Raw genomic sequence first — 21,863 nt, forward strand, 5'->3', positions numbered from 1 at the left:
TTTTTTTAGTTAATGGAAAAATTTTCATACATGGACAAGTATAGAAAGAATATCATGAACCACCGTCATGTACCTATCACTTGGTTTCCAACATTTATCGATTTAAGGCCAATCTTGTCTCCTCTGTACTCCCACCTACTTTTCCTCTCAACCCTAGGTTATTTTAAAACAAATCACAAGCATATAATTTTAATCACAAATATTTCAGTATTTCTCTGCTGCTGCTGCTGCTAAGTCGCTTCAGTCGCGTCCGACCCTGTGTGACCCCATAGACGGCAGCCCACCAGGCTCCCCCGTCCCTGGGATTCTCCAGGCAACAACACTGGAGTGGGTTGCCATTTCCTTCCCCAATGCGTGAAAGTGAAATTGAAGTCACTCAGTCATATAATGGCCGTAGTACCACGGTCATTAATAATAATGACCATAATACCTCCAAAACTAGAAATAATTCCTAATAACATGCATCATCAAACATCTAATCAGTTTTTTAAATTTCCTGGTTGTCTTTTTGTTATGTTTGACTCTTTGCAACCCCATGGACTGTAGGCTGCCAGGCTCCTCTGTCCATGGGATTTCCCAGGCAAGAATACTGGAGTGGGGTACCATTTCCTTCTCCAGGGGATCTTCCCAACCCAGGGATTGAACCTGAGCTGCCTGCATTGTCAGGCAGATTCTTTATCACTGCACCACCTGGGAATCCTTGTTTCAATAATCCAAATAAACTGATGCATTATAATTTGTTGATATATCCATTAAATCTCTTTTTGAAAAAAAATTGGTTTTTTAGCTTTATATTTTCAGTTAATGTTCTGTGGGTTTTTTTTTTTTTTATTTTGGCCATGTTGCTTGGCATGAGGGATCTTAGCTTCCCAAGCAGAGATTGAACCTGTGCCCCTTGCAGTGGAAGCATGGAGTCCTAATCATGGACCATCAGGGAATTACCTTGAGTTAATTTTACAGAAGGATGGCAAAAATAGTACAGCTTCCCTACCTGTTAACATCGTACATAGTTATACTACGGTTATCAGAACTAAGAAATTAACGTTGGTGCAATATTAGTTACTAAGTGTATTATGTTTTCCCAGTTTCTACGCTGATACTCGTTTTCTGTTCCAGGACCTAATCTAGTATTCCACGTTGCATCTGGTTGTCGTGCTGCCTTCGTTTCTTCTCATCTGAAAGTTCTGTAGTTCTTTCCTATCTTTTGGGACATTAAAACTTTTGAAGGCTCCTGGTCCGTTATTTTGTAGAGGGTCTATTATGATTAGGTTGAGGTTGTACATTATTGTGAAGAATATTACAGAGACAATATTCCCGTCTCAGTGTGTACCCATCTGAGGGGACGTATTAGTATCACCTGTTGTTTTTCATTTTTCTTTATTGAGGTAGCATTGGTTTATAACTTTGTTTTACATATACCTTATAATTTTACTTCTGTATACGGTACAGTGTGCTCACCACTGAAAATTTAATGTCCGCTGTCACCATACAGTCCATCCTCTTTACCCATTTCACTCTGCCCTGCCCACTCTTCCCCCTCTGGCAACTACTACTCTGTTCTCTGTGCCTATGTGTTTATTTCTATCTTTTTGTTTGGTTTGTCTTGTTCGTTTGTTTCTTATATTCCACACGAGTGAATCGTATGGTGTTCATCTTTCTCTGACTTACTTCACTTAGAATAATACCCTCAAGGTCTATCTCTTTTGTCACAAGGCAAGATTTCATCTCTTTTGTGACTGAGTGGTTATAGACACACACAAACACACACATACATACACCCCAGTTCTTCTTTAGCGATTCATCTGATAATGGGTATTCGGTTTTTTCCATCTTTTGACTGTTGTATAATATACTGCCATTAATATAGGGATGCACGTATCTTTTTGAATTAGTGTTTTCATATTCTTTGGATAAATTCTCAGAAGAGGAATAGCTGATCGTTTGTCATTATTCAGTTGCTGAGTCCTGCCTGACTCTGCGACCCCACGGACTGCAGCATGCCAGGCTTTCCTGTCCTCCACTATCTTCCCAGAGTTTGCTCAAATTCACGTCCATTGAGTCAGTGATACTATCTAACCATTGCATCCTGTGCTGCTCCCTTCTGTTGTCTTCAGTCATTCTGAGCATCAGGGTCTTTTCCAGTGAGTGGACTCTTCACATCACGTGGCCAAAGTATTGAGCTTCAGTTTCAGCAGTAGTCCTTGCAGTGAATATTCAGTGTTGATTTCCTTTAGGGTCGACTGGTTTGATTTCCTTGCAGTCCAAGAGACTCTCAGGAGTCTTCTCCAACACCACAATTCAAAACCATCAATTCTTTGGCATTCAGCCTTCTTTATGGTCCAACTCTAACATCCATACATGACTGCTGGAAAAACCATAGCTTTATGGACCTTTGTCAACAAAGTGATGTCTCTGCTTTTTAATACGCTGTCTAGGTTTGTCATAGCTTTTCTTCCAAGGAGCAAGCTTCTTTTAATTTCATGGCTGCAGTCACCATCTGCAGTGATTTTGGAGCTCCCAAAATAAAATTTGTCACTGCTTCCACTTTTTCCCCTTCTATTTGCCATGAAGTGATGGGACCAGATGCCATGATCTTAGTTTTTTGAATATTGAGTTTTAAGCCAGCTTTTTCATTCTCCTCTTCAACTGGATTATATTGTAGTTCTGTTCTGTTTTTTTTTTTTTTGGAGGACTCTCCATACTGTTTTCCAAAGTGATTGTACCAATTTACATACCTGCCAGTAGTGTAGTGTTTTCTTCAGATTCTTGCCAACGCTTGTTTTTGACAATAGCCATTCTGACTTGTAAGAGGTAATGTCTCATTGTGGGTTTGATTTGCCTATCCCTAATAGTTAGTGATGTTAAACATCTTTTCATATGTCTGTTGGCCATCTGTATGTCTTCTTTGGAAAAATGTCTATTCAGTTCCTCTGCCTATTTTTTAATCAGGTTGTTTGGGTTGTATGCATTCTTTATGCATTTGATAGATTGTGTTTTTATTTTGCTGATGGTTTTCTTTGCTGTGCAGAAACTTTTTAGTTTTATGTCACGTTCTGTCATTTTTACTTTTGTTGCTTCTTGCTTGAGGAGACATAACCAGAAATATATTACTAAGACTGATATCAGAGTGTACTGCCTATAGTTTTTGTTTAGGAGTTTTATGGTTTCAGGTCTTACATTCAAGTCCTTAATCCATTTTGAGTTAGTTTTGTGTATGGTGTAAGATGAGGGTCTAGTTCCATTCTTTTGCATGTGACTATCCAGTTTTGCCAGCACCATCTGTTGAAGAGACCGTCCTATTTCTGTTGTATAGCTTTGACTCCTTTGTCATAAATGAGTTAACCCACATATAAATGTGTTCTGCGCTCTCATTTCTGTTCCATTGATCTGTGATCTATGTGTTTTGTTTTTTCTCCTCTCAGTTTCCAATTTTTTTTTTCCTGTAGTTTTTGCCTCTGCACTGGATTTGTGTATTTATAGTTATGATGAGGTTTGTATAGAGTGTCTCATAGGTTAAAAGAGCCCTTTCTCTGATGATGGCATCTTGTCCTCATTTGCCTGTGTGGGTTCTGTCCTTTTCCTCTCCTCTGCCACCCATGTTTCTGTCGTCTCAGATTGTCCTTTTTATGTTGTGAGTTTACTACCAAATTGAAGTAGCTATAGTGACTGTTACTGCTTTTTTTTTTCTCTTTAACATTTATGCTTTAATGTTTTTTATTTTGTGGGAAAAAATTTATTTTGAGGCTTGAAACTTCTAATCCAATTCTGAGAATATAAAGAAATATTATATTGTTTTTTAAAAAAAAGCAAACAGGAAAATAAAGTGTAATACAGTGTTATTAACTAAAGTATAGATTTTGTTCAGATTTCACAAAATTTTATGCTTGTGTCCATTATTTGTTTTCGTACCTTATTCAAAATTCTATACTATAGTTAGTTGCATTGAGCAACTCAGTTGCATGCAACATGTTCTGATGAATTCTCTTTTCACTTTCATTCTGCTATAGATATTTTCTAATTTTATTTGTTATAGCTTCTTATATACACCCCTCATTTAAAAATGGACATTTAATTGCCAAATACATGGGATTTTTAAAGTATCTTTATTAATTTTTCATATAAATACATTCCTCTTGGCAATCAGCTGCTGTGTTTTTTCAGTCTTTCACCTTTATTGAGGCTTCCAGTGGCTAAGTCAAAGATCTCTCTTGATAAAAATCACATTGCACTTGAAAATATGTGAGTTACTTTTGAATATCTTTTGATATTGATTTCTAACATAATTCAGTGATAAGAGAACAGACTCAATATGATTTCAATACCTTTAGACCATGAAATTTTTGCACCTTGTGCTATGTCCCTGGATATGGTGCAGTGTCTCCTGACTTATAGTCTCATGAATAGAATTTATATCATGCTGTTGTGTGAAAATTGTATAAATCTTAATTATGTTGAATTAGTTCAGAGTGCTTTTCAGGTTTACTATATCCTTCTGCTTCTCTGTATATTCATTCTATTAGTTTTTGAAAGTTTGATAGTGAAACTCCGACTAAAAATCTTAATTTTCTACTTAAAAATAATTATATTGTAGAACTATATGTAACTTTGTTCTGTATTTTCCAAGTCTATAAATGTGTTATCATACTTTCATAATTTAAAAGAGAAAAAAGTAAAAACACCTGATATAGAGTTGAAATTTTTGATTTCTGCCTACTCATCACTTTATTCAGAGTCTTCTGTCCTCTTGCCTTTTGTTTCTTGTAGAAGAGCTCCTTTCTACATTCTTGTGAGGCAGGTCTAATGTTGAACTCCTTCAGCTTTTGTTTGGTGGGCAAGTATTTGTCCTTCACACCTGCATGACTTTGCTGGCTAGAGGGTCTTTGGCTGACAGTGCTTATCTCTGAGAATTTTGAGCTTTTCATTTCCCTGTCGCCTGGGCTGTAGCATCTGCTCATTTCCTAGTGGTGGTGTGTGTCAGTTACCATATGTTTTTTCCTGGCTGCCTCTAAATTTCGTCAGTGACTTTTGACAGTTTTAATATAGTGTGTCTTGGAGAAGTCTTTTTGCACTGAGGTGATTATGTGTTCTCATAGGTTCATGGGCTTGTATATCCAGTTCCTTTTGGGGATTGGGAAGTTTTCAACTATTATTTCTTTAGATAAACTGCACTTCCTTCTCCTTCCCTCCTCCTGGGATGCTTGTTATCCTAATGTTGCCTTTCCTAAAAGAGTCAGATAGTTCTTACAGAATTTCCTCTTTTTAAAAAATATTTTACTTATTTATTATTGAAGAGTATTTGATTTACATGCTAGTTTTTGCTGTACAGCATTGTGAATCAGCTATACACATGTCCACACTTTTTTAGATTATTTCCTCTTATTAGATCATTACAGGTATCAAGTACAGTTCCCTGTGCTATATATTATAGTCAAGTCCTTATTAGTAATCTGTTTTATATGTAGTGGTGTATATATGTCAGTCCCAGTCTCCCAGTTTATCCCTGCCCTCCCACTTTCTCTCTTGGTAAATCATAGGTTTGTTTTTTGCATCTGTGACTCTTTCTGCTTTGTGAATAAGTTCATTTATACTTTTTTTTTTAGATTCCACATATAAGCAGTATCATGATGTTTGTCTTTCTCTGACTTCACTCAGGATGATAGTCTCTAGGTCCATCCATTTTGCTGCAAAGGGCATTATTTCTTTTTTTCTCTTTTCTTTTTTTGATGACTCTTCCTCTGCTGGTGCATTTGAAGTAGGAAATGTCTTTCTTCTTTAGTTTTGGTTTGGGTTTTTTAATTTGATTCTAAGGATTCAATAGGTTGGAAATTAGAGTTCTTTCTTTTGTTTGCCAGTGGGTGGTACTATAACGCAAACTTTTTGTTTTTCTTAACCTTAGCTTCCTCTGGTTATGTTTGAACCTTGGCACTTTGCACCTCTGTCATAGGTGTTGCCCATTGACATTGTTGGTGTGTTGCTGCTGTGGGATTGCTGGCATTGCTACCTAGGACGCTGGGATGGTGACTGCTTCTGCTGTGTCCAGGATCTCTCAAGCCACAGGCCCTGCTGCAGGTGGGGAGGAGCTGGGGCAAGGTTGCCTTGCTGTGTCTGGGATTGTTGTCTTTGCGGGCAGCATTGCTCTGGGCAAGGGGTCAGAGTTGTGGGTGCTTCTGTACCTGAAGGAATGGAGTCATAGGCCCCTCTGCTGCTGTCCAATTAATTATCTGTGATCATAAGAGCCATTGTGGCCAGGAGGCTGGAGTCACATGTGCTACCTCCTCTGCTGCTACTGGCTTCCCTAGGGCTGTGGGCTAAACTGCTGCAGCCAAGTAGCTGGAATGGCAGGCACTGCCTTTGTATTCTTTTGGTCTGTTTCCTCTGTGTGTTCCAGTCTACCCACCTTTAGGGGTACAGATGTGTGAAACTCTGGCATCACGGTGTGTTGGGCAGGTACCTTTGTCGAGTGCAGATGTTTAGTGGTTGCAGATTAAAGGGGAGAGACAAGGGGAGCGTCTCACGGCATCACGGTGTTCTCAGTATCACGTACCACTGGTGGTGGTAATCTTGACCGTTTGCTCAGTCGTCTAGGTTTCTCCACTGTTAAGTTGTTGTTTTTTCTTTATTGACCCTAAGACTGGGGTTGTTTGTTTTTTGTCTTTTTGGAGTCTGGATTCTCTAATTGAATTTCCAGAGTGATATTTCACATATTCTGTAAGTTGTATTAAAGTAGAGGTTGATTCAGTACAGACTGATTTTCATGTAGGTGGTTAAGTACTTCCATCAGGGTTGTGGTGGTTTAGTCACTAAGTTGTGTCCTACTCTTGTGACCCCATAGACTATAGCCTGCCAAGCCTCTCTGTCCATGGAATTTTCCAGGCAAGAATACTGGAGTGGATTGCCATTTCCTTTTCCAGGGGATATTCCCGACCTACAGATCAAACCCAGGTCTCTTGCATTGCAGGCAGATTCTTTACTGACTGAGCCACCAGGGAAGGTACTTCTATCAGGAGGTCATAATATATGATTGTTTCTCTTGTTGTGTTATTCCTTTAGTTTTTTAGGTCTCAAATCCGGTTAAAACAATCAATACAGTTTATTTGTAAAAAAATCTTTGCCAGCATTTTGCTGATACTTTGATGTAATTTTATTACACTGATAGCTTATTTTTTAATCTTTTAAGGTCAATTTATAAAAGATTCTGTCTAGTTTGTTCCTGGTAATTCAGTGGTAGCAATTGATTTCAGACTATAGACAAGTTTAATTCATAAGTAGAGAATTAAAAGTACAGTGAAGTCATAATTAGTCTCTCAAAATATTTCTAATTATTATCCCTAATAAGACTAGGTGCCCTGGCACTCTCTGTCCTCTGCTTTTTCAAAAACTCTAGTGAGAAGCAGAATTAGCAAGCCGCACTTAATTTGCCTTTTTGGTAACAATTTGTTATCAGAGCATGAAGGGTAGTTTTTCTTGTTACAAAACTTTCCTGATGTGTTTCTGTAGTTTACTGCTGTGTTAGTTTCTTGGGACTGCTGTGACAAATTAACACAATTTGGTGACTTAACAATGGAATTTTATTCTCTCACACAGTTCTGGAGGCTGTATGTCCTAATTGAGACGTTGGGGGTTCTCAGGGAGAATCTGCTTTGCTACTCTTAGCTTCTGGAGGGTGGGGGCATTCCTTGACTTATGGCAACACCATCCCATGCTGTCTCCATGTTCACAACGCCTTCTCCGCTGGTGTATCTAATTTCTGTCAGCCTCTCTACTTTAAGAACATGTCTGATGATATTTAGAGCCCACCAGGATAATCTCAGTGCAGAGGTTCTTAATTTAAATGCATCTGCAGACTGTGCACTGTATAAAGTAACACTCACTGGTTTCAGGACTTGTAATCTTTGGAGGACACTATTCAACCCACTACATCTTCTCTCACTATACTCAAAGACTCTGTTTGATGGCTTTCCTTATGTCTTTTTTAGTCTTTGTCTTAAAGTCTGTCTTATCAGATATAAGTATAGCTATCCTAGCTTTGTTTTGGTTTCCACTTGCATGGAATATCTTTTCCATGTGTCTTTGTGTGTCCTTAAAGCTGAATTGAGTTTCTTGTAGGCAGCATATAGTTAGGTCCATTCTTTAATCCATTCAGCCCTCTGTATCTTTTGATTGAGTAATTCAGTTCATTTCCATTTAAAATAACTATTGATAGATATGGACTTACTATTGACATTTTGTTAATTGTTTTCTGTTTTGTAACTCTTTGGTTACTTTCTTTCCATGCTCTCTTCCTTTGTAATTTGATGATTTTCTGTAGTGCTATTGTTAGGTTTCCTTTGTCTTCTGTAAATCTCATAGATTTTTGCTTTGTGTTTCCTATGAAGCTTGTATGAAACATTTTATTTTAGTTTATTTTAAGCTGGTAACATCAAATGCTGGTTGACTCACTGGAAAAGACTCTGATGCTGGGAAGGATTGGGGGCGGGAGAAGAAGGGGACGGCTGGATGGCATCACCGACTCTGTGGACATGAGTTTAAGTGAACTCCAGGTGTTGGTGATGGACAGGGAGGCCTGGCGTGCTGTGATTCATGGGGTCGCAAAGAGTTGGTCAGGACTGAGCGACTGAACTGAACTGAATCCTGAAGAAGGAATAATTAATTATGCTGCACTTTGCTGGAGCAGCTGTGAAGAGATACCCCACGACCAAGGTAAGAGAAACCCAAATAAGACGGTAGGTATTGCGAGGGGGCATCAGAGGGCAGACACACTGAAATCATAATCACAGAAAATTAGTTGATCTGATCACATGGACCACAGCCCTGTCTAACTCGGTGAAACTAAGCCATCCGTCTGGGGCCACCCAAGACGGACGGGTCATGGTGGAGAGTTCTGACAGCCTGTGGTCCACTGGAGAAGGGAATGGCAAACCACTTCAGTATACTTGCCTTGAGAACCCCATGAACAGTATGAAAAGGCACAATGATAGGATACTGAATGAGGAATTCCCCAGGTCGGTAGGTGCCCAGTATGCTACTGGAGATCAGTGGAGAAATAACTCCAGAAAGAATGAAGGGATGGAGCCAAAGCAAAAACAATACCCAATTGTGGTTGTGACTGGTGATAGAAGCAAGGTCCAATGCTGTAAAGAGCAATATTGCATAGGAACCTGGAATGTTAGGTCCATGAATCAAGGCAAATTGGAAGTGGTCAAACAGGAGATGGCAAGAGTGAATATAGACATTCTAGGAATCAGTGAACTAAAATGGATTGGAATGGATGAATTTAACTCAGATGACCATTATATCTACTACTGTGGGCAAGAATTCCTTAGAAGAAATGGAGTAGCCATCATAGTCAGCAAAAGAGTCTGAAATGCAGTACTTGGATGCAGTCTCAAAAACAACAGAATGATCTCTGTTTGTTTCCAAGGCAAACCATTCAATATCATGGTAATCCAAGTCTATGCCCCAACCAGTAATGCTGAAGAAGCTTAAGTTGAACGGTTCTATGAAGACCTATAAGACCTTCTAGAATTAACACCCAAAAAAGATGTCCTTTTCATTGTAGGGGACTGGAATGCAAAAGTAGAAGTCAAGAAACACCTGGAGTAACTGGCAAATTTGGCCTTGGAGCACGGAATGAAGCAGGGCAAAGGCTAATAGAGTTCTGCCAAGAGAATGCACTGGTCATAGCAAATACCCTCTTTCAACAACACAAGAGAAGACTCTACACATGGACCTTACCAGATGGTCCACACCAAAATCAGTTTGATTATATTCTTTGCAACCAAGATGGAGAAGCTCTGTACAGTCAGCAAAAAACAAGACCAGGAGCTGACTGTGGCTCAGATCATGAACTCCTTATTGCCAAATTCAGACTTAAGTTGAAGAAAATAGGGAAAACCACTAGACCATTCAGGTATGACCTATATCAAATCTCTAATGAATGTGGGATTATATAGTGGAAATGAGAAATAGATTTCAGGGACTAGATCTGATAGAGTGCCTGATGAACTATGGACGGAGGTTCGTGACATTGTACAGGAGGCAGAGAGCAAGACCATCCCCAAGAAAAAGAAATGCAAAAGGCAAAATGGCTGTCTGAGGAGGCCTTACAAATAGCTGTGAAAAGAAGAGAAGCAAAAGGCAGGGGAGAAAAGGAAAGATATTCCCATTTGAATGCAGAGTTCCAAACAATAGCAAGAAGAGAGAAGAAAGCCTTCCTCACTGATCAGTGCAAAGAAATAGAGGAAAGCAATATAATGGGAAAGACTAGAGATCTCTTCAAGAAAATTAGATACCAAGTGAATATTTCAAGGAAAGATGGGCCCAGTAAAGGACAGAAATGGTAGGGACCTAACAGAAGCAGAAGATATTAAGAAGAGGTGGCAAGAATACACAGAAGAACTGTACAAAAAAGATCTTCACGACCAAGATAATCACGATGGTGTGATCACTCACCTACAGCCAGACATCCTGGAATGTGAAGTCAAGTGGGCCTTAGGAAGCATCACTACAAACAAATCTTGTGGAGGTGATGGAATTCCAGTTGAGCTATTTCAAATCCTGAAAGATGATGCTGTGAAAGTGCTGCACTCAATATGCCAGCAAATTTGGAAAACTCAGCAGTGGCCACAGGACTGGAAAAGCTCAGTCTTCATTCCAATCCCAAAGAAAGGCAATGCCAAAGAATGCTCAAGCTACCACACAATTGCATTCATCTCACACGCTAGTAATCCTCAAAATTCTCCAAGCCAGGCTTCAGCAATATGTGAACCGTGAACTTCAAGATGTTCAAGCTGGTTTTAGAAAAGGCAGAGGAACCAGAGGTCAAATTGCCAACATCTGCTGGATCGTCAAAAAAACAAGAGAGTTCCAGAAAAACATCTATTTCTGCTCTGTTAACTATGCCAAAGCCTTTGACTGTGTGGATCACAATAAACTGTGGAAAATTCTGAAAGAGATGGGCATACCAGACCACCTGACCTGCCTCCTGAGAAACCTGTCTGCAGGTCAGGAAGCAACAGTTAGAACTGGACATGGAGCAACAGACTCGTTCTAAATAGGAAAAGGAGTACATCAAGGCTGTCACCCTGCTTATTTAACTTATGAAAACACTGGGCTGGATGAAGCACAAGCTGGAATCAAGATTGCCAGGAGAAATATCAATAACCTCAGATATGCAGATGACACCACCCTTATGGCAGAAAGTGAAGAAGAACTAAAGAGCTTCTTGATGAAAGTGAAAGAGGAGAGTGAAAAAGTTGGCTAAAAGCTCAACATTCAGAAAACAAAGATCACTGCATCCGGTCCTATTACTTCATGGCAAATAGATGGAGAAACAGTGGAAACAGTGGCAGAATTTATATTGGGGGACTCCAAAATCACTGCAGATGGTGATTGCAGCCATGAAATTAAAAGATGCTTACTCCTTGGATGAAAAGTTATGACCAACCTAAACAGCATATTAAAAAGCAGAGACATTACTTTGCCAACAAATGTGTGTCTAGTCAAGGCTATGGTGTTTCCAGCAGTCATGTATGGATGTGAGAGTTGGACTATAAAGAGAGCTGAGCACCAAAGAATTGATGCTTTTGAACCGTGGTGCTGGAGAAGACTCTTGAGAGTCCCTTGGACTGCAAGGAGATCCAACCAGTCCATCCTAAAGGAAATTAGTCCTGAATGTTCATTGGAAGGACTGATGCTGAAACTGAAACTCCAATACTTTGGCCACCTGATGCGAAGAGCTGGTTCATTTGAAAAGACCCTGATGCTGGGAAAGATTGAAGGTGAGAGGAGAAGGGGACAACAGCAGATGAGATGGTTGGATGGCATCACCGACTCCATGGACATGAGTTTTGAGTAATCTCCGGGAGTTGGTGATGGACAGGGAGGCTTAGTGTGCTGTGATACATGGGGTTACAAAGAGTCGGACATGACTGAGCGACTGAACTGAACATTCAGTGAAGATTTTTAAGTTTTAGACACTGCATTTAAGAGTTCTCGAGTTTTCATTTGGTTCTTAGTTTTTTACTTTCTGCTGAGATTTCTCATCTGTGCGTTTATTATGACCATATTTTCTTTTATGTATTTAAACATATTCATAATAACTACTTAGAATCCTTTGCTGCTAATTTTAATGTCTGAATCATTTCAGGCATTGTCTTTTCTCTTGATTATCGGTCACATTTTCTGTTTCTTCGTGTTTCTTGTGATTTTGGATTTTTTTTCTGGACATTGTTGATCATATATACATTGTAGAGACATTCTTCCACTATATTGTTTCAAAGTGTATTGAATTATTGTTTCATCAAGCAGTTAACTTTTTATAACTCGTTCTCCAAATTCTGTGTTCACTTTGACAGGAACCAGCGGAAGAATTATCTATTAGTTCTTTTTGCCTTAGCTGAGCTTTGTCCTGAGCATACGTAGCTAAGGGGTTAACTAGAGATTTTGGCAGAGTTTATTTGCAGAATTTGGGGATCCTCTTTTGCACTTCTTTTTCTGAGACTTCCCTTTCTTGTTTTTCAACTCCTCCTGTTCTCCCACACCGCTGTGAGTCCTCAGTCCCCTTGCAGTGCCAACTGGCATCTCCCTCAGGAAAAAAGTCATAAAAACAGCAGTCTGACCCAGTGTTCTCTGCCGTTCTCCATTCTGTCAGATTCTGTCTACTTTCTGACTGGTTGCTCTCCAGCGTCCTTGGATTGCTGTTTGGTTTATGTTTTGTCTGCACTTCATGTTACCTGTAGGAAGGGTTGGTCTGATAGAAGGCACTCCTCACTGTTAATGGAAGAAGAACTCTTTGAATAAAACTTTTCTTTTTAGTGTGGTAAAAATACATTTAAAATTTGCCTTTTAGCCTTTTAAGTGTACATTCAGGGGCATTAATTGCATTTACAGTCTTGTTCATCAGTTCCCACTGTCTTTACCCCAAACTTTTTCTTACCAAATAGAGACTCTGTGTCCCAAAAGCAGTACATCCCCCCTCCCTCTCCCTCACCCTCTGGTAACCTCTAATATACTCTTGGTCCAATAAAATTGCCTGTTCTACATATTTCGCATGAGTGGAATCCTACAATATTTGTCCTTTTGTGTCTGACTTATTTCAGTTTTAGCATGATGTTTTCAAGTTTCATCCTGTTGTAGAATGTATCGGAACTCTTTTTAAGCCTGAATACTGTTCCATCATAGGGATATGTTTTATGTATCCATTTGTGTGTTGATATCCACTTGGGCTGTTGCCACATACTTGCTGTTGTAAATAATGGATGCTGTAATGAATATGGATGTAAAAGTGTCTGTCTGAGTTCCTGCTTTCATTTATTTAGGATATGTACCTCTAAGTAGAGCTGGATTATATGGTAATTCTTTAACTTCTTGAGGAACTGCCAAACTCTTTTCCACAGTGTCTATACTATTTTATATTCCTATTAGTAATTACAAGTTTGCAGTTTCTTCAGATTCTCACCCACATGTATTTTCCTTTTATTTATTTATTATTATAGTCATCCTAGTGGGTATGAAAGTGGTGTCTCATTGTGACTTTGATTTTTGTTTCTCTAGTGACTAACTGTGTTGAGTGTCTTTTCATGTTCTTGTTGATGGTTTATATATGTTTGGAGAAATGTCTATTCAAGTTTTCTGCCCATTTTTTGAGTGGTCTTTTTTATTGTTGACTTGTAGGAATTCTTTATATATTCTGGTTGTTAAATGCTTATCAGACGTGGTTTGCAAATATTTTTTCCTGTTCTGTAGTTTTCCTACTTTGAGTGTCTTCTGATGCACAAAAGTTTTTAATTTTGATGAATCCAATTTATCTAGTTTTTCTTTTTTCATTTATGCTTTTGGTATCATATTTTAGACTCCACTGCCAAATCCAAGGTCATGAAAATTTACCCACTTTTTTCTAGGAGTTTTATGGTTTTAGCTCGTTTGTTTATGTTTTTCATCCATCTTACAGCATTAATTTCTGTATATTGTGGGAGGTAGGGATGCAGCTTTACTCCTTTGCATGTGGAAATCCAGTTTTCCCAGCAGTATCTGTTGAAGAGATATTCTTTCCCCCCATTGATGGACTTGATGCCTTTGTCAAGTCAGTTTGCCATATGTGAAAGGGTTTATTTCTGAACTCTCAGTTCTGTTCCATTGGTGTATATATCTACCCTAAAGCCAATATCACACTATTTTGATTATTTAGTATAACTTTGTAGTAAGTTTTAAAATTGAGAACTGAATACTCCCAACAGATTGTCTTGGTTATTCAAGGCTTCACATTTTCATATGAATATGAGTTTTGGTTTTTCCATTTCTACAAATGAATAACTTCTTAAAAAACTTACTCTTTGGGTTCTGATTACATTAGAGATTTAATCAGGTCAATAGAGACATTTAATTCACATAATGGATTATAAAGAGGTGTCTAAACACTTGTCCTTTCTTCTGCTGAAGTACAGTTGAATTGTTTTGCTTTTATAAACAGTGCCATAATGAACATTCTCTGCTTGATACTTGTCCACGTGTTGGAATGTTTTGTTAGGACAGTAGTTCTCCACCTGGGCAGTTTTGTCAGCAAGAGAACATTTGGCAGTGTGTGGAGACTTTTTTGACTCTCAAGACTGAGGAGGAGTACTACAGGCATGTGGCAGGTGGAGAGACCAGGGGTACTGCTAAACATGCCACAGTGCTGGGACAGATTCCTACCCACCCAGTTTCATAGTATGGTCCAACCTCAGCCGAGGCTGAGAAACTCTGCTCTGGGGCATATACTTAGAAGTGGGATTTATAAAGCCCTAGAATGCTTCCCTAGTGGCTCAGGTGGTAAAGAATCCGCCTGCAAAGTTTGAGACCCAGGTTCGATCCCTGGGTTGGGAGGATCCCCTGGAGGAGGGAATGGCAACCCACTCTAGTATTCTTGCCTGGAGAATCCCATGGACAGAGGAACCTGGTGGGCTACAGTCCATGAGTCACATGGAGTCGGACACAACTGAACGACTAACACTTTCACTCTCAGGATGTGTACAGTTTTTTTGTTATTACATTAATGGATTTCTATAAAATGTGAAGAAGATATTATTTCCAATTCAAGTAAAGGTTTTATTTGGAATATCTGGAATTAAAATGAAGGTTTCTTTGGTGATGCTGGGTAATCCAGCAGTTATAAGCAATTTAATTGTCTTAAACCAGATAAAATAGCAGCATTATCCAGAGTTCACTAATTTGTTTACTTACCCAGAGGGGGCACATAATTTTTTAACTTTGTGAACTGAAATTTTTTAACTTTGCGAACTGTTACTTCCTGCCCAATTATAATATTGATTTTAGAGTGAAAATCTGCTGCTAATTAATCTGTGCTGAACAATAATAGTTGTAATATCAAGTTGACTGAATGAGAGAAAAATTGCAGTGTGAAAAATGTAAAACTTTTTTTCTGACAAAGATGTTTATTAAATATTCAAAGCTTAAAGCTTGAAAAGTTTCTCTCTAAATGTGATTTAAATTGGTTATTAGATTGAAGACAGAGGAATGAACCTTAAGAATTTCAAGACTCACTTTTAAGCCTATAAGACCCATAGTTCTCCATTTGAAAATGTGATGAAATTTATGCCTGGGAACTGTGTGTGTTTTTGTGTACGTACCATTTTGCATATAATTTTTGTGTAGTTTATGTATGTTCCTGAAGCCTGTTCGTGGACCACTCCTCCCTTTGAACCTTCTAGATTTTCAGATTCAGGACTTTGGTAAAATTCTTAAAATGCTAATAATAAGATACAGGCTATTTGAAACTATCACTGACTAGTGAAGACACAGCTATATATTGTTCATGTCTGATTTGCCAAATGCATAAGACTCGGTGGTAGAATTAAGTCCTTCAGTGTTAAATGAATGAATACAGATCTTGTTTTAATATCTGTAACTGTCATTCTTTTTCTTTTTACTAGGCATATGCAGCAGTGCTGTGGCAACAAGCTCATGAAAACAGGCAAAATTCAACTGAAAAAGCATGTTTCGGAATCTCCCTACCAGAAGAAAAACTGAATGACTTTCGTGATGAACAGATTGGACAATTGCAGGAACTGATGCACGAAGCCACTAAACCCAACAGGCAATTTAATATTACTGAGTCTAGGAAACCAAAGTTTTAGTCTACACAATAAAGTTTAAAAAAACATTTCAAGTTCGGGGCCTTTAACTATCATTGGTTTTTAAAACTTGTTTCTTAAGCTCTTAGATTTTGAGAGAATGTCTGGTGTTAATGAAATATTCTTTTATTTGGGGGTATTTTGAATGTTGTCTGTAATATACAGATCAGGATCATGAGTGGATGAAACTACATTTATTGAAGTAGTAACAGTTGCTGGATAGGATTTGTGTTTTGGACTACATAGGAAAGAATGGTTCTAAACTGGGCAGGCTTGTGAAATTTTCCCCAAAATTTTATATGTAAATTTGTTTTAATGCTATTCACGTTTAAGCACTAGTTTCACGGCTGTAGCTGCATCAGATAAGTATATCATGACAGATACAGAAATCCAAGGTCATCATTTAATTTCTGTTTGCATGGGATACCTTTTTCTGTCCTCTGACTTTCGTTCAGTATCCCCAGATCTGAAGTGGGTGTCTTGTAAACAGCACTTACAGGGATCTTGTTTTTGTATCCATTCAGCCAGTCTGCTTTTTGGTTGAAGCATTTAATCCATTTAGACTTAAGGTAATTATCAATATGTATGTTCTTATTGCCATTTTGTTAATTATTTTGGATTTGTTTTTGTAGGTCTTTTTTTTTTTTCGGTTTATGGTTACCATGAAGTTTTAATATAGCAGTCTGTATTTTAAGTTGCTGATCTCAAATGCCTTTCCAGTATCCCGCGTTTGTACTCTCGTCTCTTCTCACAGTCACTGGTTTTGATATATTTGTGTGTGGATGATTGCCTACTTTTACTGTATGTTTGCCTTTATGGGTGAGGTTTCCCATTTGTAATTTTCTTATTTCTAATTGCAGCCTTTTCTGTGTATAGAGAAGTTCTTTAGTATTTGTTGTAAAACTGGTTTAGTGGTACTGAATTCTCTTAGCTCTTGATTGTCTGTAAAACTTCTGATTTCTCTGTCAAATCTGAAGGAGAGCTTTGCTGGGTAGAGTATTATTAGTTGTAGGTTTTTCCCTTTCATTACTTTAAATAAATATCTCATGCCACTCCCTTCTGGCCTGCAGAGTTTCTGCTGAAAAATCAACTGATAACTTTATGGGGATTCCCTTATATGTTAATTGTTGCTTTTCCCTTGTTGGTTTTCATATTCTCGCTTTGTTTTTAATCAGACGTTAATATGTATCTTGGTGTGTTCCTCCTTGTGTTTATCCTCTTGGGTGGGGCCAGGTCTCAGTGTCAAAATGGCGACCTCCAGGAGAGCTCATACCAACAGGTATTTTCTGGGGCCCCCACCACCTGAGCCACAAGATACCCTGCAAGACCTGCAGGTAGGCCTGGCCCAGGCTCCTGTGGACTCACTGCTTTGTCCTGGGCCCCAGTGCCTGTGAAACCCTGTGTGCACCCTTCCAGAGTGGAGTCTCTGTTTGGTGCAGTCCTGTGGAGCTCCTGCACTCAAGCCCTGCTGGCCTTCAGAACTCTGGGGGCTCCTTCCCCCAGTGACAGACCCCGAAGGCTGGGGAGCCTGCTGCGGGGCTCAGAAGCCTCACTCCTGTGGGAGAACATCTGTGATGTCATTATTTTCCAGGTGCGGGTTGCGCACCAGCAGGAATGGGATTTGATTATGTTGTGGAGCGCCCCTCCTCATCTCACTGTGGCTTCTTTTTCGTCTGTGGTGTAGACGGTCTTCTGGGGCCGATCCAAGTCTAATTTGTCAACGGTTGCTCTGCAGTCCGTTGTGATTTTGGTGTCTTCATGAGAGGTGGTGACCTGAAGTCCTGCACGGTTATTATTTAAATGCATTGTTATCCTGAAAACTTCATCAGTTCTGCTTTTAATAAAATATAAGATTACTCTTTTAAGTGTCCCTTCTTCCTGAGTCATTGTTTATTTGCAATGAAAGGTTAAAAAGTAGCTTTAGAATTCAGTATTATACATATTATCATTTGTCTAATAGATTATACAATGTATAATACATTTCTGTGGTGTTTGTTAGTAACAGACGACCCCTTAAATAATTTGTAGTTACCTGGAGAATCTCATGGCCTAGTTCATGGGGAGATAAAAACACTTTATTATTTTTTTCTTACACTTGATTTATAAACAAAAAAATCAAATGAAAATCCCATCCATATTCTAAAATGCTTATGAATTTTTTAAAAAATATTACACACTAAAATGACTTGGGTATTTAATTATGTATGTTTACCCTGAGATTAAGTGATCATTTTCAGATGCAGTTGTTTATATCAGTGTTTTAAAAAATTCATATTTGCTCTGCTTTGCTGTCTTGTCCTCGTTAGTCCAAACTCTCATCTCTCTTACTTGGAATATTAAGAACGTACTGCTAATCATTGTCTCTATATCCTCTGTGACCACCTGTATTCTATCTCATATACAAATATCAGAGTAATATTTTTAAAATGTCCATCTATGGCTGCCAGGTCCCTCAGTCCTTTCTTCCGTCTCTCTTGGAGTCAGTCTGTAGATGGATGGGTGAGGCTTTCCTCATAAGCTGAGCGGTCAGTGATTAGTCTTTACGTTATAGCAGGCTCTAGGAATAAACAGTGAAGAAGATAAAACTCTTTCCCTGAAGTTTAAAATCTCCACTACATTCAGGAATGCTGATTCATCATAAACAGATGCACTCCTTCCTCAAACTTTATAGTACTATTTTCAATTTGGCTATACTTCGATTTTCTTCTTCTTTGGTTCCTGACTCATACCTCTTCATCTCATGTCTTGCCATCATTTTGGTGACCTTAGTATTAATCCATGTGGCCGACTTACCTAGTAACCAGATGATTCTCTGTTGGTTTCACTAATGCAGCCACCCATTTTCTTGGCTACACTTAAAACTGCTTTATTCAAAACTGAATAATGCTTCAGATTTTTACTCCTACTGTACCTGGTCATTCTTTCAACAAATACCTGTTGTCCTGATGAACCTATCTGCAGAGCAGCAAGGGAGACAAGACATTGAGAACAGACTTCTGGACGCGGTTGGCAGGGAGGAAGGAGAGGGCTAGAGGCACGGAGAGAGCAACAGGGAAACACACATTACCATGTGTGAAAGAGACAGCCAGTGGGAATTTGCTGTACGACTCAGGGAGCTCAAACTGGGGCTCGGCAACAACCTAGGGGGGTAGGATGGGGAGGGACGTTCAAGTGGGAGGGGACATGGGTAAACTTATGGCTGCTTCATGTCGATATTTGGCAGAAACCAACACAATACTGTAAAACAATTATCTTTCAGTTAAAAATAAATAGCTGTTGAGAACCTTCATGTGCCAGGCATCATTTTAGAGACTGAAATACAACACTTGTCAAAGACATAATGCCTGTCCCTACAGAATTTACATCTTCAAGGAGAGGAACAAAATGCACAAAATAGGTAGGTGGTAAGAATCATGAAGAAAAATAAAGTAGGGGTAGGGACAGAGCTGTGGTTCCCATTTATGAACTCTGACCCCCCAGTGCACCACAGAGACCCTGCAGTGGTGTTACAGGGTACGTCAGATTTTTCAGGAAATCACAGCTCTGTTTTTTCGACATCACACAATTACTTGCTTAAGGTAGTTCAGTTTTACTGTTGTATTGCAGCGTTCTTTTGGATGACGTATCTTTGTAAACCTGGGCTTTAACAATTGATGTGAGAAAAGCAAATACCCAAAATTAGTGACAGAAAGTATGCAGTATGATTACAATATTCGAGAAGCTGTGGTGTCCAACAGGTGCTAAGCTGTTAGGCCTTCACTACCTACGGAGTTGTTTGAGCCATGTACTGAAACTGTGGTGGAATTCTGTTTTTCATGTAGGTGTGCCGTGCAGACTGATGGACGCAGCACTGTTGGAGAATGGCGCGTAACTGCACGCATCCGTCTTCTTTCCGCTCAATGTTCACTGTTACTCCTTTATCACCTTCATTTCCAGCCCGGTCTGCCCTCATCTCTGTGGTCTTTCACTTCGGCCGTGTAGCAGTACCCTTGATGTCATTATCTGCTTTTCCCTCATCTGCTGCTCCACCAAGGTAACCGCTCACTTGCCACAATTAATAGTGTATTAATCACTATAAGATCGATATCTTACCCTGTGAGACTTGAGAACGTTATTTACTCTTTCCTAACTCTCCAAATCCCTTATGATTATACAGTGGAAGTGAGAAATAGATTTAAGGGACTAGATCTGATAGATAGAGTGCCTGATGAACTCTGGATGGAGGTTCGTGACATTGTACAGGAGACAGGGACCAAGACCAGCCCCATGGAAAAGAAATGCAAAAAAGCAAAATGGCTGTCTGAGGAGGCCTTACAAATAGCTGTGAAAAGAGAAGCGAAAAACAAAGGAGAAAAGGGAAGATATAAGCATCTGAATGCAGAGTTCCAAAGAATAGCAAGGAGAGATAAGAAAGCCTTCGTCAGTGATCAATGCAAAGAAATAGAGGAAAACAACAGAATAGGAAAAACAAGAGATCTTTTCAAGAAACTTAGAGATTCCAAGGGAACATTTCATGCAAAGATGGGCTCGATAAAGGACAGAAATGGTATGGACCTAACAGAAGCAGAAGATACTAAGAAGAGGTGGCAAGAATACACAGAAGAACTGTACAAAAAAGATCTTCACGACCAAGATAGTCACGATAACGTGATCACTGACCTAGAGCCAGACATCTTGGAATGTGAAGTCAAGTGGGCCTTAGAAAGCATCACTATGAACAAAGCTAGTGGAGGTGATGGAATTCCAGTTGAGCTGTTTCAAAACTTGAAAGATGATGCTGTGAAAGTGCTGCACTCAATATGCCAGCAAATTTGGAAAACTCAGGAGTGGCCACAGGACTGGAAAAGGTCATTCATCATTCCAATCCCAAAGAAAGGCAATGCCAAAGAATGCTCAAACTACCGCACAATTGCACTCATCTCACACGCTAGTAAAGTCATGCTCAAAATTCTCGAAGCCAGGCTTCAGCAATATGTGAACCATGAACTCCCAGATGTTCAAGCAGGTTTTAGAAAAGGCAGAGGCACCAGAGATCAAATTGCCAACATCTGCTGGATCATGGAGAAAGCAAGAGAGTTCCAGAAAAACATCTATTGCTTCATTGACTATGCCAAGGCCTTTGACTGTGTGGATCACAATAAACTGTGGAAAATTCTGAAAGAGATGGGAATCCCAGACCACCTGACCTGCCTCTTGAGAAACCTGTATGCAGGTCAGGAAGCAGAACCCTACATGGAACAACAGACTGGTTCCAAATAGGAAAAGGAGTACGTCAAGGCTGTATATTGTCACCTTGCTTATTTAACTTCTATGCAGAGTACATCATGAGGAACGCTGGGCTGGAAGAAGCACAAGCTGGAATCAAGATTGCTGGGAGAAATATCAATAACCTCAGATATGCAGATGACACTACCCTTATGGCAGAAAGTGAAGAGGAACTCAAAAGCCTCTTGATGAAAGTGGAAGAGGAGAGTGAAAAGGTTGGCTTGAAGCACCACATTCAGAAAACAAAGATCATGGCATCTGGTCCCATTACTTCATGGGAAATAGATGGAAAAACAGTGAAAACAGTGTCAGACTTTGTTTTTTTGGGCTCCAAAATCACTGCAGATGCTGATTGCAGCCATGAAATTAAAAGACGCTTGCTCCTTGGAAGGAAAGTTATGACCAACCTTGATAGTATATTAAAAAGCAGAGACATTACTTTGCCAACCAAGGTCCGTCTAGTCAAGG

At 39.2% G+C, this 21,863-nt stretch overlaps 1 protein-coding gene across 1 annotated transcript in view; it reads left to right on the forward strand.

The window, feature by feature from the left end:
- The window catches only part of SDHAF3 (succinate dehydrogenase complex assembly factor 3), an 84,130-nt gene extending 67,965 nt beyond the window's left edge, over window positions 1–16,165 (forward strand). Inside the window, exon 2 of the mRNA XM_055420467.2 lies at window positions 15,930–16,165. Within this exon, the coding sequence (XP_055276442.1) occupies window positions 15,930–16,133 (204 nt within the window). The 3' untranslated portion in view covers window positions 16,134–16,165. The remainder of the gene's footprint in view (window positions 1–15,929) is intronic.
- The last annotated feature ends 5,698 nt before the right edge of the window (window positions 16,166–21,863 follow it).

The sequence above is a fragment of the Moschus berezovskii genome, chromosome 3, assembly GCF_049115385.1.
Source record: "Moschus berezovskii isolate FMDL1 chromosome 3, NW_MosBer_1.0, whole genome shotgun sequence".
NCBI lineage: Eukaryota > Metazoa > Chordata > Mammalia > Artiodactyla > Moschidae > Moschus > Moschus berezovskii.